The sequence below is a fragment of the Stegostoma tigrinum genome, chromosome 7, assembly GCF_030684315.1.
Source record: "Stegostoma tigrinum isolate sSteTig4 chromosome 7, sSteTig4.hap1, whole genome shotgun sequence".
NCBI classification, from domain to species: Eukaryota; Metazoa; Chordata; class Chondrichthyes; order Orectolobiformes; family Stegostomatidae; genus Stegostoma; species Stegostoma tigrinum.
The window spans coordinates 102337860-102361593 of NC_081360.1; the positions used below are offsets into that span (position 1 = coordinate 102337860).

The 23734-nt window shown below is 44.8% G+C and overlaps 1 protein-coding gene across 8 annotated transcripts in view; it reads left to right on the forward strand.

Annotated features, from left to right (window-relative positions):
* obsl1a (obscurin like cytoskeletal adaptor 1a) overlaps positions 1-23734 on the forward strand; it is a 195474-nt gene that overhangs the window by 107051 nt on the left and 64689 nt on the right. For 7 of the 8 annotated variants that reach the window (XM_059647569.1, XM_059647568.1, XM_059647571.1 and 4 more), the window contains 2 exons: positions 2217-2492; positions 6307-6582. In XM_059647569.1, coding sequence (XP_059503552.1) covers positions 2217-2492; positions 6307-6582 — 552 coding nt within the window. The remainder of the gene's footprint in view (positions 1-2216; positions 2493-6306; positions 6583-23734) is intronic. The other variant, XM_059647573.1, reaches the window with a different exon arrangement.

Here is a 23734-nt window from a genome sequence, read left to right on the forward strand (position 1 = left end):
TTATGTGTTTCAATGAAGTCACCTCTCAACCTTCTTCTCTCTAATGAAAACAGCCTCAAGTCCCTCAGCCTTTCCTCGTAAGACCTTCCCTCCATACAGGCAACATCCTAGTAAATCTCCTCTGCACCCTTTCCAAAGCTTCCACATCCTTCTTATAATGCGGTGACCCGAACTGTACGCAATACTCCAAGTGCAACCGCACCAGAGTTTTGTACAGCTTCACCATAACCTCATGGTTCCGGAACTCGATCCCTCTGTTAATAAAAGCTAAAACACTGTACGCCTTCTTAACAGCCCTGTCACCCTGGGTGGCAACTTTCAAGGATCTGTGTACAAGGACACCGAGACCTCTCTGCTCATCTACACTACTAAGAATCTTACCATTAGCCCTGTACTTTGCCTTCTGGTTACTCCTAATAAAGTACATCACCTCACACTTGTCTGCATTAAACTCCATTTGCCACCTCTCAGCCCAGCTCTGTAGCTTATCTATGTCTCTCTGCAACCTACAGCATCCTTCATCACTATCCACAACTCCACCAACCTTAGTGTCGTCTGCAAATTTACTAACCCATCCTTCTACGCTCTCATCCAGGTCATTTATAAAAATGGCAAACAGCAGTGGACCTAACACCGACCCTTGCGGTGCTCCACTAGTAACTGGTCTCCAGGATGAACATTTCCCATCAACTACCACCCTCTGTCTTCTTTCAGCAAGCCACTTTCCGATCCAAACTGCTATATCTCCCACAATTCCGTTCCTCTGCATTTTGTTCAATAGCCTATTGTGGGGAACCTTATCGAACGCCTTGCTGAAATCTATATACACCACATCAACCGGTTTACTCTCATCTACCTGTTTGGTCACCTTCTCAAAGCACTCAGTAAGGTTTGTGAGGCATGACCTTCCCTTCACAAAACCGTGCCTTCTATCCCTAATCAATTTATTCTTTTCTAGATGATTATAAATCCTATCCCTTATAACCTTTTCCAACACTTTACCAACAACTGAGGTAAGGCTCACTGGTCTATAATTACCAGGGTTATCTGTACTCCCCTTCTTGAACAGGGGAAGGTCATTATTGAACCGGATGTGTTTTTTGTGGCAATCAGCAATGGATTCATGGTTATCACTAGATTCTTAATACCAGATTATTATCTAATTCAAATTCCACCATCTGCCATGGCAGGATTCCAACCCATGTCTCCAGAACATTACCTGCATCTCTGGATTAATAGTCCAGCGATAATACCATTCGGCCATCGCCAACCCTAAAACTGTTAAAACATTGTATGTATGCAAGAGGCAGCTCGATATGGCACTTAGGGCGAATGGGATCAGTGGTTGTGGAGAGAAAGCGGGATTAAGCTAATGGGTTGGATGATCAGCCATGATCATGACAAATGGCAGAACAGTCTCGAAGGGCCAAATGGCCTCCACCTGCTCCTGTCTTCTGTGTTTGTGATTCCATACAATGAGATCATGTCTGATCTGAATACTCCCCATTCCCAAAATATTTTTTACAGCATTTCACTCCCTTGGTTATCAAGAATGTATTTACTCAAAGACTCTGCTTCCCTTGCTACTTTAGGAACAGAATTCCATAGTCATAACCTTCTGTGAGAAAATAACTTTTACAGCCTCATTACTGTGCGTTTGGTGTCACGTGTAGACCAGACCAGGTAAACGATAACATTGAGGCAGATGGGTTTTCCCTGGCAATCAACAGTTGTATCATGGTCATCAATAGATTTTTAATTCCAGGGTTTAATTGAATTCTAGTTCCAACACCTACTATGGTGGCATTCAGTTCCAGGGCCACAAGACATTACCTGGAATAATAGTCTGCTGATAATACTGTCATGCCATCGTTGCCCCTGATTAGATAATTGTTCATTAATAAAGACAGCTATGAATATATAGAAGCTTCTCATCTAGAAAGTCGGGAGAATGAGGGTGAGATGTAAAGGTATGGGGTATGTTCTTGTGAACTAATGTCATGAGAGTCAGTATGGATTGAATGGCCTATTTCTGTGTTGTAAATTTCTGTGTAATTGCACGTAAGAGTATAGATCCGATATGTTCACCTGTCTTGGTGTTAACTTGACTTTATTTGTACATCTTGAGCCAGCTGTACAAGATAGAGGTGGTAAATAAATTCATATTCTTGTTTTGATGCACCATTAAACTAACGCCTCTCTGGTTCTATCTGCAGAGCCACCGGTTAAAATAGTCAGACAGACTGGGGGTCCGGCAGATCACAAGTACTTGACTTCCGAGGACATTATGCTCCAGTGTGAGCTGTCTCGGCCGGATGGTGTTGCCAAATGGTACAAGGACGGGGAAATGATGTTGGAAAACAAGAGGATCTCCATTAGCAGGGAGGGAACGTTGTGGTCACTGCATATACTGGACGCTCAGATGACAGACTCGGGAGAATACCTCTGTGATGTCCAGAATGACAGCATTGTATTCCAAGTGCATGTGGAAGGTAACACAAATTGAGCTCAGTGCCCTCAACTGTCTGAATTTAAACCTAAGCATTCCTAATCTCAGGATTCTGCTTAATCCTGAGCTCAGCTTCCAATCCCTTTTCCTCTCTTTTACAAAGTCTCCGTCTTCCACCTGTGTAATTTCTTGTTCTTTCTTAACCTGACTGTTATTGACAGCATGCTGCCTGCCTCTGTCTCTTCCAAAAGCAGTCGCTTCAGTGTTGTCCTCTTATTTTCCACTGTCCATCTTCCATAATCTTCAGTTCATCCTGTCTCTATCAACCTGCACCAATTCTCTGCACCAACATCTCCTGTGCTTAGAAATTTATTCTGTTGAGGGGGATTGAAGCAGCTAGATGGCCCAAAGATCATGAAGTGTTTCTTTATTCTACTGACATCGGGTCTTTAAAAGCCTGAAGTTAAATTGAAACTAAACTAGTAAAATAGTTTAAATACATTGGATTGAGACTGTAGTTCTCATCTTGGTTGAGGAATCTTATCTCTTTCTCTCTCTCTGTCTCTCTCTCTCTCTGCCTCTCTCTCTCTCTGCCTCTACCCTTGACTGAGGCCTTTTCCTGACATTGATATATCTTTGTGCAAATCAGATTTGTAAGAGATCCTGATCTATTGGGCCCATGATCTAAGGAGTGGCAGATGGAGTTTAATTTGGATTAATGTGAGATTTTTGGTAAGACGAACAAGGACAAAACATATACCGTTGATGGTAGGGCCCTGGCTGGAAAGATCAAGGGATTCAGTGGCCTGGTTCTATGAAAGTTGTGGTAAAGGTAGACAAGGTGGTTAAGAAGGCATATAGCATGTTTGCCTTCATTGTTCAGACCATTGAGTATCAGAGTTGGGATGCCATGTTGAGGTTGTACAGGATATAGTTGTGGCCACTTTTGGAATACTATAAACAATTCTGGTCTGATGAAGGGTCTAGGCCCGAAACGTCAGCTTTTGTGCTCCTGAGATGCTGCTTGGCCTGCTGTGTTCATCCAGCTTCACACTTTATTATCAACAGCTCTGGTTGCCCTTTTATAGGAAAGATATTATTAAATTGGAGGGTTCAGAGAGGTTAACAAGGATATTGCTGAGACTGCAGGGTTTGAATTATAAGGAGGGGATGGATAGGCTAGAACTTTTTTCACTAGAGAGTAGGAGGTTGAGAAGTGACCTCGGAAAAGTTTGTAAAATCCTGAGAGGCATAGGTAAGGTGATGAACAAAGATCCTTACCCTGGGATGGTGTAGTTCAAACTAGGGGGCATATTTTTAAAGTGAGAGAAGAAAAGTTTAGAAGGGACCTGAGCGGTACTGTGTTCACACGTGGAATGAACTGCCAGATGAAGTGGGTAGATGTAGTTATAGCATTTAAAAGACGTTTGGGCAGCGACTTGAATAGGGAAATATTAGAGGGATATGGTCTGCATGCAGGCAAGTGGGATAGTTTAGTTTAGGAAACTTGATCTGCATGGATTGGTTGGACCAAAGGGTCTGTTTCCATGTTGTTTGTCTCTTTTGACTACTGTCTGGGTCCCCTGCTGCCTTCCCTCACCCTTGCACCTGCTGTTGGAGGCTGCAGTACTTTATATCATGCAAATTAGGATTAGGAATTAGCCACAGCCCCTCAGCTCTGCTCCTCTGCACATTAAGATTTTGGCTGATCTGAGGGCTCCCTGTTCCCACCAACACCTTTGTAACAGTTCACCCCTTCCTTATCAAGAATGTATTTACTGCAGCTGAATCACATTCAGAGACTCTCTTTCCAAAATGGCAAGGGAGGCAGAGTTTCAAGACGAATTACCCTCTCTAAGAATGGCTTTTTCAACCCTGTTGCTGTTCACCTGGAGTCATACATCAGCCAAAACCAAATAAGGACAGCTGATTTCTCCCATAAAAGACATTAGTAAACCACTGGGTCTTCCTGACAATCAACCACGGTATCATGGTCATCATTAGACTCTTAATTGCAGATCTTTATCAGAGTCAACTTGCCCCATCTGCCATGGTTGGATTCCGATGCAGTGTTCCCAGAACATTACCTAGATCTATGGATGAATAGGCTAGTGATAATATCACTAGCCCATTGCCTTTTGGGTTATCTTATTGATCATTAATAAAGGCAATGATGAAGATCGAGAAACATCTCGCCTAGAAAGTGGGCAAAATATGGAACTCACTCCCTGGATGCTTGGACGACCAACTCAGGAGAATAGTTCTGTGATGTCCAGAGTTTCAGCATTGTATTCAGAGTGCCTGTGGAAGGTAACAAAGCTCGGGCTCAGTGCCCTGTCTGAAACTTTCCCCAGACAGTTTCCTTATTGTTGCATGGTGAAAAGTATGGTCTCTAAGTTACCCTGCTTGCTAAGACCATCATAAATATGTTCCTCTCTGTGACGCAGAGCAATACCATACAGGCACTCACTCCAGAGTCACTGCCTGCTCGTTATGGGATAGGTGAAATTCTGTGGTTTCCTGATTGTCTGACACACTCTCCATCCTCACAGTCTATCATGCCATTGCTAACCCCTTCTTCCTCTCCAAGTTCCATTCCCAACTTTTCCAAACTCTGTGTTTGTCCCACTCGGTTTTTGCCCCTGTGCCCAAAACAAAAGTGTTCTGCTCAGAGTACAAATGTCACCGTATGTGACCCTGACTGTGGTTAAACTTTCCCTCCTCATGTTTCTCAACCTTTGACACATCGACCATCCTTTTCCAACCCCTCTCCTCAGTTGTCTATCTAGTGGGGTTCTTTCACTTGGTTCCCTTCTAATTCCTCACATTGTATCTAGAGCATTACCCTGAGTGGCCTCTGTTTGTGTTCATTCTCTATTATCTCTGGTGATCTCCAAGGATTAGTCATTAGTTCCCTCCTGTATCTCAGTTACATACTGACCCCAAAATAACATCATCTGAATTCACCATAGGCCAAGCAGCATCTCAGGAGCACAAAAGCTGATGTTCCGGGCCTAGACCCTTCTTCAGAGAGGGTTGCTGTCTGACGGGTGTAGGCCCGAAACGTCAGCTTTTGTGATCCTGAGATGCTGCTTGGCCTGCAGTGTTCATCCAGCTTCACACTTTGTTATCTTGGATTCTCCAGCATCTGCAGTCCCCATTATCTCTTATCTGAATTCACCAGGTCAGTTTTACACCAACGAAACTCAGCTCTTGCCCACTAGCAACTCAGTCAATTCTTTCTGTCCTTTTAACACTCTTCTTAAAGCTTCTCCCTTTCTCCAGGTTTGGTGTGTCCATCCAGATGTGGTTTAGTGCTGTTGTTACCAAATTATGTTTGGTAACAATGCTGTGAAGCATTCAAACATGTTTTACTGTGCAAAAGTGCAGTATAACCGCACAGTTTACAGCGAAATGATGTTGTATCAATGTAAGCTTTGCTGCGAAAGATGCTATGTAAGTGAAAAATTTTACTCTACAATCATGCTGTGTAAGTGCATCTTTTTACTGTCACTGGTGCTTTATAAATGCAAGAACTGTGCAAATGTGCCATAATAATTGCATGTTTTTTTCTGTCAAAGATGCTTTGTGAGAACACAGCACAGCACAGCACAGGTCCTTTGGCCCACTATGTTGTGCCAACTTATTATCCTACTCTAAAATCGAACTACGCTGCATACCCTACATTTTACTACCATAAGTTCAATTTTGTGATGTAAAGGTGCCATAATAATGTAACTTATTCTTGCTGTATAGCTATAAATCTCTGGCAAAAATGAAAGTCTCGATGACCCAGATGAAGCACATACTAAATTCTGATGGTTCATTCTTGATAAACTTAATGGCTTTCCTTCCAGATCCGCCCGTGATGATTGTTGGAAGCTCCCAGATCTTGGAAGATCGCAGTTTCATTGAATCTGAGACCATTGCCATGACGTGTAAACTATCCCGTCCAGATGTGCAGGTTTACTGGTACAGGGACGGGATGGAGCTGCAGCCCAGTGACAAAATCAGAATCGAATCACGGGGTCTGACACGGGAGCTGATGATCTTTGACTCCGAGCCATCTGATTCTGGACAATACGTCTGTGATGCTGGCTCAGACAAACTGACGTTTAAAGTGACTGTCACAGGTACAGGAAAAGGCAACAAAGCTACAGCTCATCTTAAATGTCCTGATTGTTTTTCAGTCCCCACATTGTCAAACAATTAGATGATAAGATGGAGGAGCAGTGGGCTATTTAGTCTGCTCTGCTATTCACTGAGGTGTGGCTGTTCTGATAATCCTTAATTCCACTCTCCCCCCTTTTCCCTAAACTCTTGACTCCCTTACTCATTAGAAACTGTCTGTCTCAGCCCTGAATACACTTAATGACCCAGCCTCAACAGCCCTCAGTGGTGAAGAGTTACACAGATTCATTACCTTCTGAGGGAGAAACCTTCCCAGTCTTAAATGTGCAACTCCTTATTCTGAGATTATGCCGTCTGGATCTAGATTTACAAGGGGAAATAACCTTTGCACATCTATCCTGTTAAGTCACACAAGAATTTTGTATGTTTCAATTAGGCTTCCACTCATTCTTCTCAAATCTTTTGACTCGATCTCTCCTCATAAGACAGTCTCTCCATACCCAGTATCAGCCTAGAGAACCTTCTCTGTACTGCCTGTATTGCTGATATGTCTTTCCTAAGATATGAGGACTAAAACTGTTTGCTGTATTCCACGTGTGGTCTGAGGTAATCATTCCATGCGTATGTCCTGTTACACACTGAATTTGGTGTTACTTTTTTGTAATTTGTGCACGTGGACTCCTAAATTCATCTGTTCCGTAGCTTTTGCAGTCTTTTTCCATTTAACTATTGTTCACCTCCACTAGTCTTTCTGCCAAAGTGCAGAATCTTACATTTCCCCACACTGTATTCCATCTGCCACATTTTTGCGTACTCACATAACCTGCCTATATATCTCTGCAAACTCTTTTTGTCGTTGTCATCATGTCTCCCCAATTTTGTCTCACCCATTTCCTTGGCCATTCACTTCCCTCAACCAAGTTATTATTAAGTATTGTGAATAATTGTAGCCCCAGAATTGATCCCCGTGGCACTCCAGTAGTTACAGGTTGCCATCCTGAAAATGTACCCCCTTATCCTAACTCTATCTTCTGGGTTAGCCAGTTCTCTATCCGGGCGAACGTGCTACCCTAACACGATGGACTCTTATTAAGTAACCTAATGTGTGGTACCTTTTCAAACACCTGAAAATCCAAATATATTACAATTACTGTTTTCCCTGTTCCTATCCTGCTTGTCATCTCCTCAAAAAATGCTAGTAAGTTTGTCAGGTGTGATTTCCCCTTTCTGAAGCCATGCTGACTCTACTTGATCATATTACCTATTTCTAAATGCTCTGCTATTACATCTTTTATAATGTACACTAACATTTTTCCAATAAAATAGCAAACATTAAGCTATCTGGCCTATGGTTATCTAGATATAGCAAGAACTGCAGATGCTGGTGTCTTCCATCTATTTTATCTTCCAGAACTGAGAAAGGGTCACCGGACCCGAAGCGTTGACTTCGATTTTTCTTTACAGATGCTGCCAGACGTGCTGAGCTTTTCCAGCAACTCCTATTTTGTTTGTGATATTTATGGACTTCAGTAAGGCATTTGATAAGGTCCCTCATGATAGACTGGTTAGTAAGATTAGGTAACACAGAATAGAGGCAAAACTAGCTACTTGAATACAGAACTGGCTCAAAGTTAGGTGGTGGTGAAGGGCTACTTTTCAGACTGGAGGCCTGTGACTAGCAGTCTGCCACAAGAATCCGTGCTGGGTCCACTGCTTTTCATCATTAAGATAAATGAGTTGGATGTGAACATAGGAGGTATGTTTAGTTAGTTTGCAGATGACGCCAAAATTGTAGGTATGTGTGGACAGTGAAGAAGGTTACCTCGGAGTAAAACGGGATCTTGATCAGATGAGCCAATGGGCTGTGGACTGGCAAACGGAGTTTAATTTAGATAAATGTGAAGTACTGCATTTTGCAAAAGTAAATCAGGGCAGGACTTATACCTAATGGTAAGGTTCTGCGGAGTATTGATGAACAAAGAGACCTTGGACTGTGTCCAATTTTGGGCCCCACACCTCAGGAAGATCATACTGGCCCTGGAGCATGTCCAGCAGAGATTCACACGGATGATCCCTGGAATAGTAGGTTTAACGTACGATGAACGGCTAAGGATCCTGGGATTGTATTCATGAGAGCTTAGAAGGTTGAGGGGAGATCTAATAGAAACTTACAAGATAATATATGGCTTAGAAAGGGTGGACGCTGGGAAGTTGTTTCCGTTAGGCGGGGAGACTAGGACCTGTGGGCACAGCCTTAAAATTAGAGGAGGTATATTTAAAACGGAAATGAGGAGACGTGTCTTCAGCCAGAGAGTGGTGGGCTTGTGGAATTCATTGCCGTAGAGTACAGTGGAGGCCGGGACATTAGAAGCCTTCAAGGCAGAAATCGATAGATTCTTGATCTCAGAAGGAATCAAGGGCTACAGGGAGAGTGCAGGGAAGTGGAGTTGAAATGCCCATCAGCCATGATTTAAATGGCGTAGTGGACTTGATGGGCCGCATGACCTTACTTCCACTCCTATGTCTGATGGTCTTATGGACTGCAGGTTCATAGTTCCTAGAAAGTGGAGTTGCAGGTGGATAGGTTAGTGAAGAAGTCATTTGGTATGCTTGCCTTTTTCGGTCAGTGCATTGAGTATAAGAGTTGGGATGTCATGTTGCGGCTGAAAAGGACATTGGTTCGGCACTTTTGGAAAACTGCGTGCAATTCTGGTCTCCCTGCTACAGGAATGATGTTGTGAAATTTAAAAGGTTCAGAAGAGACTTAGAAGGATGTTGTCAGGGTTGGAGGGTTTAAGCTATAGAGAGAGATTGAGTAGACTAGGGCAGTTTTTCCCCTGGAGCGTCAGGGGCTGAGCGGTGACCTTAGAGGTTTATAAAATCATGAGGAGCTTGGATAGGCTAAATAGGCAAGGTTTTTTGGGGCGGTGGAGTCCAAAACTAGAGGGCAATAGATTTAAGGTGAGATGAGAAAGACTTAAAAGGGATCTAAGGTGCAGCTTTTTCTCAGAGGGTAGTGCATTTTATGGAATGGGCTACCAGAGGAAGTGGTAGGTGATGGTACAATTACAACATTTAAAAGGCATCTGGATAGCTATATGAATAGGAAGGATTTAGAGGGATATGGGCCAAATGCTGACACATATGACTAGATTTATTTAGGATATCTGGTTGGCTTGGACAAATTGGACCAAAGGGCCAGTTTCTCTGCTGTATATCTCTCTGACTCCATAATTATTCTAATTAAGTTTAGCACAGTTGTTTCTGACATGTTTTTCTCTCTCTCACACTGAATGCTAAATTACAGCTTGGTATGGTCACTGTTTTCAAGGAGAGAGATCGTTTACTCTGAAATCATTTCTTAAATCTGCTTATTACAGATCTCCAGATCCAAAATAGCCCAACCTCTGGTTAAATCAACAGCGTATTGTTCTCGAAAACTGTCCAGAATACACTCTGTGAATTCTTCCTCATGGCTACCTCGGCCAATTGGACTTCCCGATCTACCTGAAGATTAAAGTCACCTGTTGATTAATCTACTGCCTTAATTACACATCCTCATTGTCCCTTCATTTATTCTGTTAGGGAACCTATACACTACTCCCACCAGTGACTTCTCCCCTTTTATTTCTTACCATCAGCCTATGGATTCTAGATAATCTGATTCAAGATCACTTCTTCCGATCATACCTGTTCTGTCTCGTATTAGCAATGCTATGCAACCACGCTGTTCTTCCTGCCTGTCCTTTTTAAAGAGCTACAAACTGCTGAATATTTAGTTCCCAGCTTTGATCTCCTTGTAACCATTTCTTCCTAATGGCTATTACGTTGTACCCATTAACCTGTATTCATTATTTTGTTCTAAAGCATGCATTTATTCAACTAAAGAGTGGTTAATTTTGCCTTTCCATTATTAGTATCCAGCAGCTCCAACAGCAACACACAACCCGTCCTGCCATCAGTATTCTCCTTTAATTGATTGATTAATTACTGTAATATTACAGCTCATAACACTTGAAGAAAGAGATAATGGGAACTGCAGATGCTGGAGAATCCAAGATATCAAAGTGTGGGGCTGGATGAACACAGCAGGCCAAGATGCTGCTTGGCCTGCTGCGTTCATCCAGCCCAACGCTTGAAGAAACCTCACTTTCGCATTTACTGTTATTCCTTTCAATTGTGTACTTCACAATTTAGTTTTAAGAATAGGGATTAAATAAAGGCTAGAGACCTAATTACAAAAAGAAGGTAATAAAATGTGAGGCTGGATGAACACAGCAGGCCAAGCAGCATCTCAGGAGCACAAAAGCTGACGTTTCGGGCCTAGACCGTTCATCAGAGAGGGGGATGGGGAGAGGGAACTGGAATAAATAGGGAAAGAGGGGGAGGCGGACCGAAGATGGAGAGTAAAGAAGATAGTTGGAGAGAGTATAGGTGGGGAGGTAGGGAGGGGATAGGTCAGTCCAGGGAAGACGGACAGGTCAAGGAGGTGGGATGAGGTTAGTAGGTAGCTGGGGGTGCGGCTTGGGGTGGGAGGAAGGGATGGGTGAGAGGAAGAACCGGTTAGGGAGTCAGAGACAGGTTGGACTGGTTTTGGGATGCAGTGGGTTGGGGGGAAGAGCTGGGCTGGTTGTGTGGTGCAGTCGGGGGAGGGGACGAACTAGGCTGGTTTAGGGATGCAGTAGGGGAAGGGGAGATTTTGAAACTGGTGAAGTCCACATTGATACCATGTGGCTGCAGGGTTCCCAGGCGGAATATGAGTTGCTGTTCCTGCAATCTTCGGGTGGCATCATTGTGGCAGTGCAGGAGGCCCATGATGGAAATGTCATCTGGAGAATGGGAGGGGGAGTGGAAATGGTTTGCGACTGGGAGGTGCAGTTGTTTGTTGCGAACTGAGCGGAGGTGTTCTGCAAAGCGGTCCCCAAGCCTCCGCTTGGTTTCCCCAATGTAGACGAAGCCGCACCGGGTACAGTGGATGCAGTATACCACATTGGCAGATGTGCAGGTGAACCTCTGCTTAATGTGGAATGTCATCTTGGGGCCTGGGATGGGGGTGAAGGAGGAGGTGTGGGGACAAGTGTAGCATTTCCTGCGGTTGCAGGGGAAGGTGCCGGGTGTGGTGGGGTTGGAGGGCAGTGTGGAGCGAACAAGGGAGTCACAGAGAGAGTGGTCTCTCCGGAAAGCAGACAGGAGAGGGGATGGAAAAATGTCTTGGGTGGTGGGGTCGGATTGTAAATGGCGGAAGTGTCGGAGGATGATGCGTTGTATCCGGAGGTTGGTAGGGTGGTGTGTGAGAACGAGGGGGATCCTCTTGGGGCGGTTGTGGCGGGGGCGGGGTGTGAGGGATGTGTTGTGGGAAATACGGGAGACGCGGTCAAGGGCGTTCTCGATCACTGTGGGGGGAAAGTTGCGGTCCTTAAAGAACTTGGACATCTGGGATGTGCGGGAGTGGAATGTCTTATCGTGGGAGCAGATGCGGCGGAGGCGGAGGAATTGGGAATAGGGGATGGAATTTTTGCAGGAGGGTGCGTGGGAGGAGGTGTATTGTAGGTAGCTGTGGGAGTCGGTGGGCTTGAAATGGACATCAGTTATAAGCTGGTTGCCTGAGATGGAGACTAAGAGGTCCAGGAAGGTGAGGGATGTGCTGGAAATGGCCCAGGTGAACTGAAGGTTGGGGTGGAAGGTGTTGGTGAAGTGGATGAACTGTTCGAGCTCCTCTGGAGAGCAAGAGGCACCTCCGCTCAGTTCGCAACAAACAACTGCACCTCCCAGTCGCAGACCATTTCCACTCCCCCTCCCATTCTCCAGATGACATGTCCATCATGGGCCTCCTGCAGTGCCACAGTGATGCCACCCGAAGGTTGCAGGAACAGCAACTCATATTCCGCCTGGGAACCCTGCAGCCATATGGTATCAATGTGGACTTCACCAGTTTCAAAATCTCCCCTTCCCCTACTGCATCCCTAAACCAGCCTAGTTCGTCCCCTCCCCCGACTGCACCACACAACCAGCCCAGCTCTTCCCCCCCCACCCACTGCGTCCCAAAACCAGTCCAACCTGTCTCTGCCTCCCTAACCGGTTCTTCCTCTCACCCATCCCTTCCTCCCACCCCAAGCCGCACCCCCATCTACCTACTAACCTCATCCCACCTCCTTGACCTGTCCGTCTTCCCTGGACTGACCTATCCCCTCCCTACCTCCCCACCTATACTCTCTCCACCTATCTTCTTTACTCTCCATCTTCGGTCCGCCTCCCCCTCTCTCCCTATTTATTCCAGTTCCCTCTCCCCATCCCCCTCTCTGATGAAGGGTCTAGGCCCGAAATGTCAGCTTTTGTGCTCCTGAGATGCTGCTTGGCCTGCTGTGTTCATCCAGCCTCACATTTTATTATCTTGGAATTCTCCATCATCTGCAGTTCCCATTATCTCTGATACAAAAAGAAGGTAATAGGAAAGACTAAACTACTTTCCCCATATCGTGTCACGTTTGTGGCATCATTCCACTGTACTCACTAATTACTGGCCACCTGACAGTGCAGTGCTCCCTCAGTAATGACTCTCCGATAGTGTAGCATTCCCTTAATTCTGACCTCTGACAGTGCAACACTTCCTCAATACTGACCTCCAACAGTATGGCACTCCCTCAGTACAGACCATTTGACAGTGCTGCTGTCTCCCTCATTACTGATCTCTGACAGCATGGTGCACCATCAGTGCTCCCTTAGCCAGTGCAACACTGTATGAGTGCAGTACTCCCTCAGTTTTGACCCTTTGACAGTGCCACACTCCCTCCGTACTAATCCTCTGATAGTGCAGCATTCCCTTGATACTTCTGACAGTGCGGCAGTACCTCAGTAATAACCTTCTGATAGTGCAGCACTCTATCCGTATTGACCCTCCGATAGAACAGCACTGTCTTAGTACTGACCCTCTGACACAGTAGCACTGTCTCATTACTGACTGTCTGACAGTGAGGTGCCCTGTCAACATTGACCATCAGACAATGCAGCACTCCCTCATTACTGACACTCTAACAATACAATCTTGACATTCGATAGATTCATTCACTTTGAGAGTTGTGAGCCTGTGGAAACCATTGTTAAAGAAAGTTGAGACCAAAACATTTTGTGTTTTTAAGAAGGAAGTAAATATAGCTCTTGTGGCTAACAGGTCAAAGGATATTGGACAGGATGGTGATAACCTAATGGTATAATTGCTAAACTATTACTCCAGAAATCCAGGTAATCTTCTGTGGACCTCAGTTCAGATCTGGCCATGGCAGATGGTAGAATTTGAATTTAATAAAATTCTGCAATTAAGGTTCTAATGATGACCTCGAAACCATTGCTGATTGTTGGATAAACCCATCCAGTTCACCAATGTCCTTACGAAAAGGAAATTGACATCCTTATCTGGTTTGGATATAGCAATGTTATGACTCACAGCAAATCTCAGTCATCACTCTTAATTGCCCACTGGGTATTTAGGGACAGGCAATAAATGCTGGCCTAGGCAGTGGCACATTCATCCCATGAATGAATAAAATTTAATTTCATATTTGAGAAATGGTATCAATGATCAGCCATGATGCTGTGGAATGGTGGAGAAGGTCAGGGTGTCAAATGACTGCTTCTTTTTTACCTTTAATGTTTCAATCTTGTAAATTTCCCTGTGCGAATCAAACAGATCACTTTTTCTCTAAGTCCGCAACCACAAAAGGATGTTTGTCAAGTCCCTTTGTAAAACCATCAAACCCAAGTGTCTGGTGGTCAAACCAGAGGCTGAAAGAATACAGCAGAGGCTGATTGGCTTGCTGTGTTCTTCCAGCTTCATGTTTGTCTACTTCGGATTTCAGCATCTACTTTGTCTTTAAATCCATGGGTCTATTCAGCTTCATCCTGTGAGAAATGAATACCTCTCAGGCAGAGCCACACAATTATGAATAGCCAATCATGGAGGCTTAGAGCTCTCAAAAGGTGCCTGAAGTGTAGACTTCATCCAGGGAGCTGTACATTTAGGGTAATTGTGGTCTTTCCCACTTATCATTAGTCTGGACTGAGTTCTGACGCCTGGTGAACAACTGAACTGGAAGTGAAGCAGCGCATTGCTGCAATAGAATGTACTTCAGGCTTGGCCTCTTCTCACTGAATAAATCTCTTGGCCCACCTTCTAACTGAACAAGGAATGACATGTGTATCTTGCCTTTAAGAAACAATATTAAATAGGGGGTACAATTTCTAGAGGGGTGTACAATTGAAGATGCCAGGAAACGTAGAGAGAGCAGTAAGTAAATCATAGTGTTCTCACCTTTATTAATTAGAGAGTACAACAGCAAGGAGGTGATGTTGAACTTGTTCAAGAGGCTTGTTAAAAAAAAAACCCATAAGATTAGGAGCCAAAGCAGGTCATTTGGCCGATCAGCTCTGCTACGGTATTCAATGAGATGGCTGATCTGATCCTCCACTACACTTGCCTGCTTTATCCCATATCTCTTGCTGGCTAAATATCTGTCTGTCTCAGCCTTGAATATACTTAATGACACATCCTCTAGGGCTGTGCCACTATAGCCTTAATGTGCTGAGTGTATTCATTATTGTGATTCTGCCTGGTAGTTAGTCTGCACACTGTTAGTTAGCAAGCTGCACACACAGAATTGAATTGCTTTGCTGTAATAACAAGGTGTAGAGCACAGCAGGCCAAGCAGCATCAGAGGAGCAGGAAGATTGATGTTTCAGGCCTAGACTCTTCTTCAGAAATGGGGGAGGGGAAGGGGGTTCTGAAATAAATGGTGGTGGGGGAGCGGATAGAAAATGGATAAAGGAGAAGATAGGTGGAGAGGAGACAGACAGGTCAAAGAGGCGGGGATGGAACCAGTAAAGGTGAGTGTACATGGGGAGTTAGGGAGGGGATAGATCAGTCCTGGGAGAACAGATAGGCCAAGGAGGCGGGAAGAGGCTAGTAGGTGGGAGATACATCACCAATGCAGGAAATGACATCACCAACCCAAGGAAACCTTACCAGATAAATAGAAAGCAGGACATAACACCAGCGCTTTGTTGGAGTCTCACTGATGATGTTACCTAGAATGGTGACGAAATGTTTGAAAACTAACCTTCCAGCTCAGCGAGCAAACTCACATCCAGAACCTCAACCTGAGCTACAAATCTTCTCAAAACTCGCTGGGACGTATTGTCTGAGGAGTGGGAAGGTGTGTTGAAATGGTCGTGACTGGGAGCTGCAGTTGTTTGTTGCAAATCAAGCATAGGTGTTCCACAAAGCGGTCCCCAGGCCTCCGCTTGGTTTCCCTGATGTAAAGGAGGCCACATCAAGAACAGCGGATACAGTATTCCGTATTAGCAGATGTGCAGGTGAACATCTGCTTGCTGTGGAAGGTCTTCTTGGGGCCTGGGATGTGGGTGAGGGGGGAGGTGTAGGGGCAGGTGTAGAACTTCCTGTAATGTTGGCTTTATAACTTATCATATATTTGACTGTTTCAAATGTACTAACCTACAGCATTAATCAATTCCTAGCGAGCAATTAGTTATTAGACCATTATCATTAATGGGACACAAGGTGTCTACTGTGTCTCTAAAATGGCCTGGGTCCCCAGGAGTTCATCACCTGGGGCCTATTAACTATCTTGGGAAATCTGACGGCCCAACACTGGAACTATTTCTGTAGTAACCAGTAACAGCGTAACCTAATGCACACAGACCAATTTAGACAGGGTCATCGAGGGGTTGGATCACTGCTATTCTGATCCATAACAACAGGTGCTCTGGTTTAGATAGAAGCATTCACCATCGCCTCCTCACCTTCCCCCACCCTGCAAAATTCAATGCTGTGGTCTGTGTCAGAGACAGAAACAGATAGAGAAAAAGAGACAGAGCTCAAGAGAGAAAGATAGAGACAACAGGATAGGACTCTCTCAATCTCACCGTGCAGTACACCTGCTAGGCTGGTGGTATGATTTTGCCTCCAGTCGGTATTTTATTTGATGTGACATGAGTTATGTTATCTCTTGTAACATGAGAAACCGGACATGGTATTGTGGTATTAAATAACCTGACAGATATTTATTACAATGATATAAAACAACTCCAGATGCTGAACGTCAGAAACAAAAACAGATATTGATGGAGAAATTCAAAAGGTCTGTCAGCATCTGTGGGAAGAAAGCAAAAGTGAGTGTTTCAAGTCCAGTGACTTAATCAGATATTTATTTATTTATTTATTCATGGGATGAGAGCATCACTGACCAGGTAGCATTTATTGCCTATCCCTAATTACCCAGAGGGCAGTTAGGAGTCAACCACATTGCTGTGGATCTGAAGTCACATGTAGGCCAGACCAGGTAAGGATGGCAGTTTCCTTCCCTAAAAAACATTAGTAAACCAGATGGGTTTTCCCAACAATCAACAATGGATTTATGGTTATCATTAGATTCTTAATTCCAGATATTTTTATTGAATTCAAATTTCCTGCCGTGGCAGGATTCACACCTGGGTCCCCAGAACGTTATCCAGGTCTCTGGATTAATAGTCCAGCAATAATACCACTAGGCCATTTCCTCCCCAACCAACTATTATAACTATTATACATTCACAGACATGCAAGTGTTTGGGCTCCTGTTATGCTCTTTGTTTATAACAGAGCAGCCTTCTTCCAATAGACTGCCATGCTTCCAGTGAATTTGGGGTAAGATGGAGTCAATATGAAGTTTGTAATCTCAGGTCACATATTATCACATACAGTGGTAACATCATGAGCATGTCTGTTAAAGGTAAACTGACACACTTAACTGTGCAATAAATACAACAAACAAACTGGACAAATGTTTGTAAAATCAAAGCAATTGCACGGCTATGGGCAAAGAGCAGAAATGAATGGGACTAATTGGTTAGGTATTCCAAAGAGCTGAAACAGGTATAATGAGTCAAATGGCCTCCCTCTGTACAGTAATATTCTATGATTTCACAGAACCTTTTTAACCTATTCATCCACTGAAAGGATGAGAAAGAGTTATACATGGACTTTACAGTTTTAGAGAAAAACATACTCTTGCAGGCTTTTCATAAAACATAAAAGTAGAAGAGATTTCAAATGCTGATGAACTGCAGCTGAATTGATCCCACTCAGGACACGGAGGACTGGAGGGAGCTTGAGGTGCATGTTCACAGATCTGTGAATGTGGTAGGACAGGTTACTAGGGTAATTAAGAAGGTATATGGGACACTTGCATTTACTAGTCGCGACATAGGTTATAAGAGGAGGATGGTTATGTAAGAGCTGCAGAACTTTGGCTAGTCCACAGCTGGAGTACTGTGTGCAGTTCTGGTCACCACACTGTAGAAAGGATGTGAATGTACTGGAGGCGTGCAGAGGAGATTCACCAGAATGTTGCTTATGATGGAGCAGTTTAAAAATTAATAGAGACTGGATAAGTTCAGATTGTTTTCTTTGGAGCAGGAAAGGTTGAGGGATTGAATGATCCATTGTCACATATACTGGAATACTAGATTGAAATGCTTCGCTTATGAGGCAGATCACAGTAGACAAGGATGTACACATCAAAGGTTGTTTACAAAAACCTAAATAGAGGCGTACAGGTTACATCACACCTAGGCGAGGTCAACATCAGCAAGATCAGCACTATTTGAGGCTAGAGAGTCCATTCATCAGTCTAATAGTGGCTGGGAATATGCTGTTCCTGAACCCGCTCATGCATGCGTTCAGGCTTCTGTATCTCCTCCCCAATGGAAGACTTTTATGAGATCATTATCAGGGAGTGCTGGGTCTTTGATGTTGGCAGCCTTTACATGGCAACAAGCTGTTAAATGGAGCCCATGGTTGGAAGTTTGGCTTCCATGATGGTTTGGGCTGTGCATGTAACCTCCTGTAGTTTCTTACAGTCCTGGCCAGAGCAGTTGCCATACGAGTCTGCTATGCACCCGGACAGTATGATTTCAATAGTGCACCTGTAGAAGTGGGTGAGTGTCCCTAGGGACATCTCAAATTTCCTGAGCCACCTGAGGAAGAAAAGGCGTTATTGTGCCTTCTTGACCATCCATAAGAGAAGTCCAAGACAGGTGGTTGGTTATTGTCACCCTGAGGAACTTGACACTCTCCACCCTCTAAACCTCAGTTTCGTTGATGTAAATAAGGGTGTGTTCTTCTCCATTCAATCTGAAGTCACGGATCAGTTCTTTAGTTTTGCCAACGTTGACAGAGAGGTTGTTCTCATTGCACCATACCACCAAGCCTTCCGTCTCCCTTCTGTAGTTTGACTCGCCCTGACAGAAGTGTGCAAGATTAAGGAGCGTGGACAGGATGAATACGAAGAAGCTGTTCCCCTTAGCCAAAGAGTTAGTAACAATGGGATATAATTAAAAGTGAAAGCAGTTTAGAGGGGATTTGAGGAAAACCATTTTTCACCCAGAGGGAATGTGGGACGAGTGTAGATTGAGCACAACTAATCTTGTCATCATCAGCTATCCCTCAGTTTGAAAATGGTGTCTGTTCAAACTGTGTGAGTATCTGCTGAGAGATTTCTTGTGAGCCAAATGACCAATTCCTAAACCCCAGGTCTCTGGGCATATGAGTCAGAACGTCTCTCGGGGCAGTGGAATACGGATGGCAGGATTTGCTTCCTTTAATTGCCTAAAATTGCTTTTATTAGTCAAGTATTAATCTTACTTGCCTTGATCAGTGGAGACATAGTGTTTAAAAATGGGGAGGTTATGCTAGGACTGTATCAAATGTTGGTTAAGCCAAAGCACAGTCTGGAATCCACATTATCGGAGGGATGTGATACCTCTGGAAAAGTTGCAGAGACAATTTACTAGAATGTGGTCAGAGCTGGAGAGTTTGTTATGAGTAGTTTGGACAGACTTGGGGGTGTTTTCCTTGGTGCAGAGCAGATTGATAAGAGACATGATTGAGAGGTATAAAATTATAAGGGGCCTAAATAGGGTAGACAGGAAAAAACCTTGGTGGAGAGATCAATGACCAGGGGCCATGGATTTGAGGTAAGGGGCAGGAGGTTTAAAAGAATCTTAGAAAAACCCTTTTCACCCAGCGGATGGTAGAAATCTGGAACTGTCAGCCTGTAAGGGCGCTAGAGACAGAAAGTTTTGCAGGGAGTCAATGGCCTGGTGCTGTATTTGCAGAACTGTTAATCCAGAGACCCAGATAATGTTCTGGGCAGCCAGGCAGATGGTGGAATTTGAATTCAATAAATATCTGGAATTAAGAGTCTAATGATGACCATGAATCCACTGTTGAATGTTGGCAAATTCCAGTCAATGTCCTTTAGAGAAGGAAACTGCTATCCTTACCTGGTCAGGCCAAGACCCTCAACTGCCTTCTCGACAATAAATGCTGGTCTTATCCCGTGAATGAAAAAACTGTATTTAGATGTGTACTTGAGGTGCCAAGGCATGCGTGGCAATAGGCTAATTGGTGGAAAAGGGGATTGGAGTGGTTGGGTGGCTGTTTTTGACAGACTTGGATAGAATAGGGTGAGGGGATGCACAACTGTTTGACTAGATTAGATTCCCTACAGTGTGGAAACAGGCCCTTTGGCCCAACAAGTCCACACCGCCCCTTGAAACATCCCACCCAGACCCAACCCCCTATAACCCACACACCCCTGAACACTATGGGCAATTTAGCATGGCCAATCCACCTAACCTGCACATCTTTGGACTGTGGGAGGAAACCGGAGCACCCGGAGGAAACCCACGCAGACACAAGGAGAATGTGCAAATTCCGCACAGACAGTGACCTGAGGTGGCAATCGAACCCGGGTCCCTGGCACTGTGAGGCTGCAGTGCTAACCACTGAGCCACCGTGCCGCCCGACTAAATCTTTCTCTGCTGTCACTTCGCCTCTTTGTTAAGACATTCGGGTACAAAGCCTGATGAAGGTTGATGGACAAGTTGCCAGCCATTTTTGAACGATTTGTAACAAGCACCACCCCCTCTCCCAACCCACTCATTAATGTTAGTGCTGCCTTGCTTCGAGAAGGATTTCAGATTGCCTTTGGAGTGTTTTCTTTGTCCTCCCCTGGAATGTATTTCAGCATGAAGAAATCTCAAGTTTTTCAGCCACCCAAATGCAGTTTCTCATCCATTGTTCTGAAGAAGGGTCACTTGTCTGGAAATGTTAACTCTGCTTTTCTCCATTGATGCTGCTAGACCTGCTGAGTTTTTCCAGCAATTGCTTATTTTTTTTCTCATCTATAGTATCTGATTTTGCGGGAGTGTTCACCTTCCCTCCTAACCTTTTGCTCACCGATGCTGAATGTTCTATACTCAGCAAAGGCGTCCACTTTACTCCTCTGCATCCCCACCTTAATGGATTTCAGGCATGACGTGAAGTTGAAATTTTCTTCCCCTGTCTTCGCCTCCGTGTGCATTTCTTTGGACAAGAGTCCTCTCCCCATCCCACAGACCCCTTCGATCAGTTCCAACACTGTCCCTCTGCTTGGACCTCTCCCTCTGGCCATTTATCTGCTCTCGATTTGTTCATTGGGAACTGTCAGCATGATATTAGTCGCCTCAATTTCTCTGTACCCCCTCACCAGATCCAACCTATCTGCCTCTGAACTGACTGCACTTCATGCACTTAGATCTAATCCTGACTTTGTTATTAAGCCTGTCGATCAGGTTGGTGCTGCTGTAGTCTGACATATTGACCTCTACATTGCAGAGGCTGAGTGCCGGCTCTCAGATATCTCCTCCTATCTTCCCCTAGACCACGATCCCAATAGGATGTATTAGGCTACTACTGTAACTGATAATTTCATCTGGTGACTCCTCCCCCACTGTTTCCAAGCCGATAGTCTCCCAGCTCCACATATCCACAAACAGGATTATCCAGGCAGACCCATTGTTTCAGCCCGCTCCTGCCACACAGAACTCATCTCATCCTACCTTGACTCAATCTTCTCTCCCCGGTCCAATCCCTGCCCACGTACATCCGTGATTCCTCTAAAGTTTTCCCCGGTTTCAAAACATCCAGTTTGCTGGTTCCGGCCTCCTCTTTACCATAGACGTTCAATCTCTTTATGCATCCATTCCCCACCAGGCGGGTCTTAGGGCTCTCCACTTCTTCCTGGAATAAAGACCTGAACCTCCCCTACCCAACACCATCCACTCTGCTTGGTTGAGCTCGTCCTCACCCTCAACAACTTCTCTTTTAACTCCTGTCATAACAGCGGTGGCCATGGGAACCCGCAAGGGCCCCAGTTATGCTTGTCTCTTTGTGGGGTACGTGGAACATTCCTTGTTTCAGTCCTATTCTGGCCCCCGCCCACAGCTCTTTCTCCGATATATCACTGATATCATTGCTGCTTCCCTCTCGTGTCTGGAATTGGAAAAGTTCATTAAGTTCTCTTTCAATTTCCACCCGGCCCTCACTTTCACATGGTCTATCTCTGACCCCACCCCCCCCTTTCCATTCCTCAACATCTCTGTTTCCATTTCTGGGGACAGACTGGTCACTAATATCCACTATAAACCAACTGACTCCCCCACTTACCTGGACTATACATCCTCACACCCTGCTTCCTGTAAAGACTCCATCTCATTCTCTCAGTTCATCCACCCCCATCAAATGTGAGGCCAGCTTCAACAAGGGAGCCTCTGAAATGTCCACCTTCTTCCTCAACTGAGGATTCCCCAGCACTGTTTTTGACAGGGCCCTTAACTGGGTCTGACCCATCTGTCTCACTTCTGCCCTCATCCTTTCTGTTCTCTCCCACAAAAGTGATAGTGTTCACCAAATGCTTACTTACCATCCCACCAGCATCCACATCCAGAAGATCATCAGACGCCATTTCCGCCATCTTCAGAGAGCTGCTACCACTAGACACATACTCCCCTCCCGCTCCTTGTCCGCCTTCTGTAGAGACTGTTCCCAACTGGGACACTCAGATCCACTCTTCCTTTGCCCCCAACGCCCCCATGGCACCTTCCCATGCAACCGGTGAATGTACAACACCTGCCCATTTACCCCCTCCCTTCCCAGTATCCAAGGGCCCAAAGCAGCACTTCACCTGCCGTTCCCAGTATCTAGTCTACCTCATTTGCTGCTCACAATGTAGTCTCCCCTACATTGGGGAAATGAAGTGTAGACCAGGTCACCGCTTCACAGAACATCTATGTAAAAAATACCCTTTGCTAAATATTACCTGCCACTTTAACACGCCACCCTGTTCCCTGGTCAATATCTGTCTCTGGCTTGCTGCAGTGTTCTGGCAAAGCTCAATGCAAGCTGGACGAACAACACCTCATTTTCCGCTTGGGGACCCTCTGGACTCAATATCAATAATTTTAGGGCTTAAACTCTTCCATGTCCTAGCCCCTTACCCCACATATCAGGCCTTGTTATCATACATAGCCTGCTATTACACACTACCTGTTGTTAGTCACTAACTGTCCCCATTAACAATTATCAGAGATAATAGGGACTACAGATCCTGGAGAATCAGAGATAACAAGGTGTGGAGCTGGATGAACACAGCAGGTAAAGCACCATCTTAGGAGTAGGAAAGCTGACATTTCGGGCCTGGACCCTTCATCAAAAAAAAATATTTTTCTGATGAAGGGTCTAGACCCGAAATGTCAGCTTCCCTACTCCTAAGATGCTGCTTGGCCTGCTGTGTTCATCCAGCTCCACACCTTGTTATCTCCCGTTAACAATTACTCACCCTTCTAGCCAGATCATTATCAACTCCTTTGTCTATCTTCCCTCGTCAGGCGCTATCCTATTGTTTACTCTGTACTCCATCTCCCTGCCTATTTTCTGCATATAAACTGACATTTTTCCAGCTTGCATCAGTACTGAGGAAGGGTCATCGGACCTGAAACATTAACTCTGATTTTTTTCTTCACAGATGTTTCGAGACCTGCTGAGGTTCCAGCAACCTCTGTTTTTGTTGCTGTTAAGTTGGGTTGTGTCATTTCCAGTTCTGTTCTACATGGGTTTTTATTTGGGGTCTAATTCCACTTTTTGTTGATTGCATTAAGTTTGAAAACCAGGCCAGTAGAAATTCCCGTGCAGTCTGTGGTTCGCTTGAGCTAAGATGGTCATGTTGTCCCAGTTAAACAGATGGCCTTCGTTGTCCAAGTGCACTGAAATGAGGGCAAGTT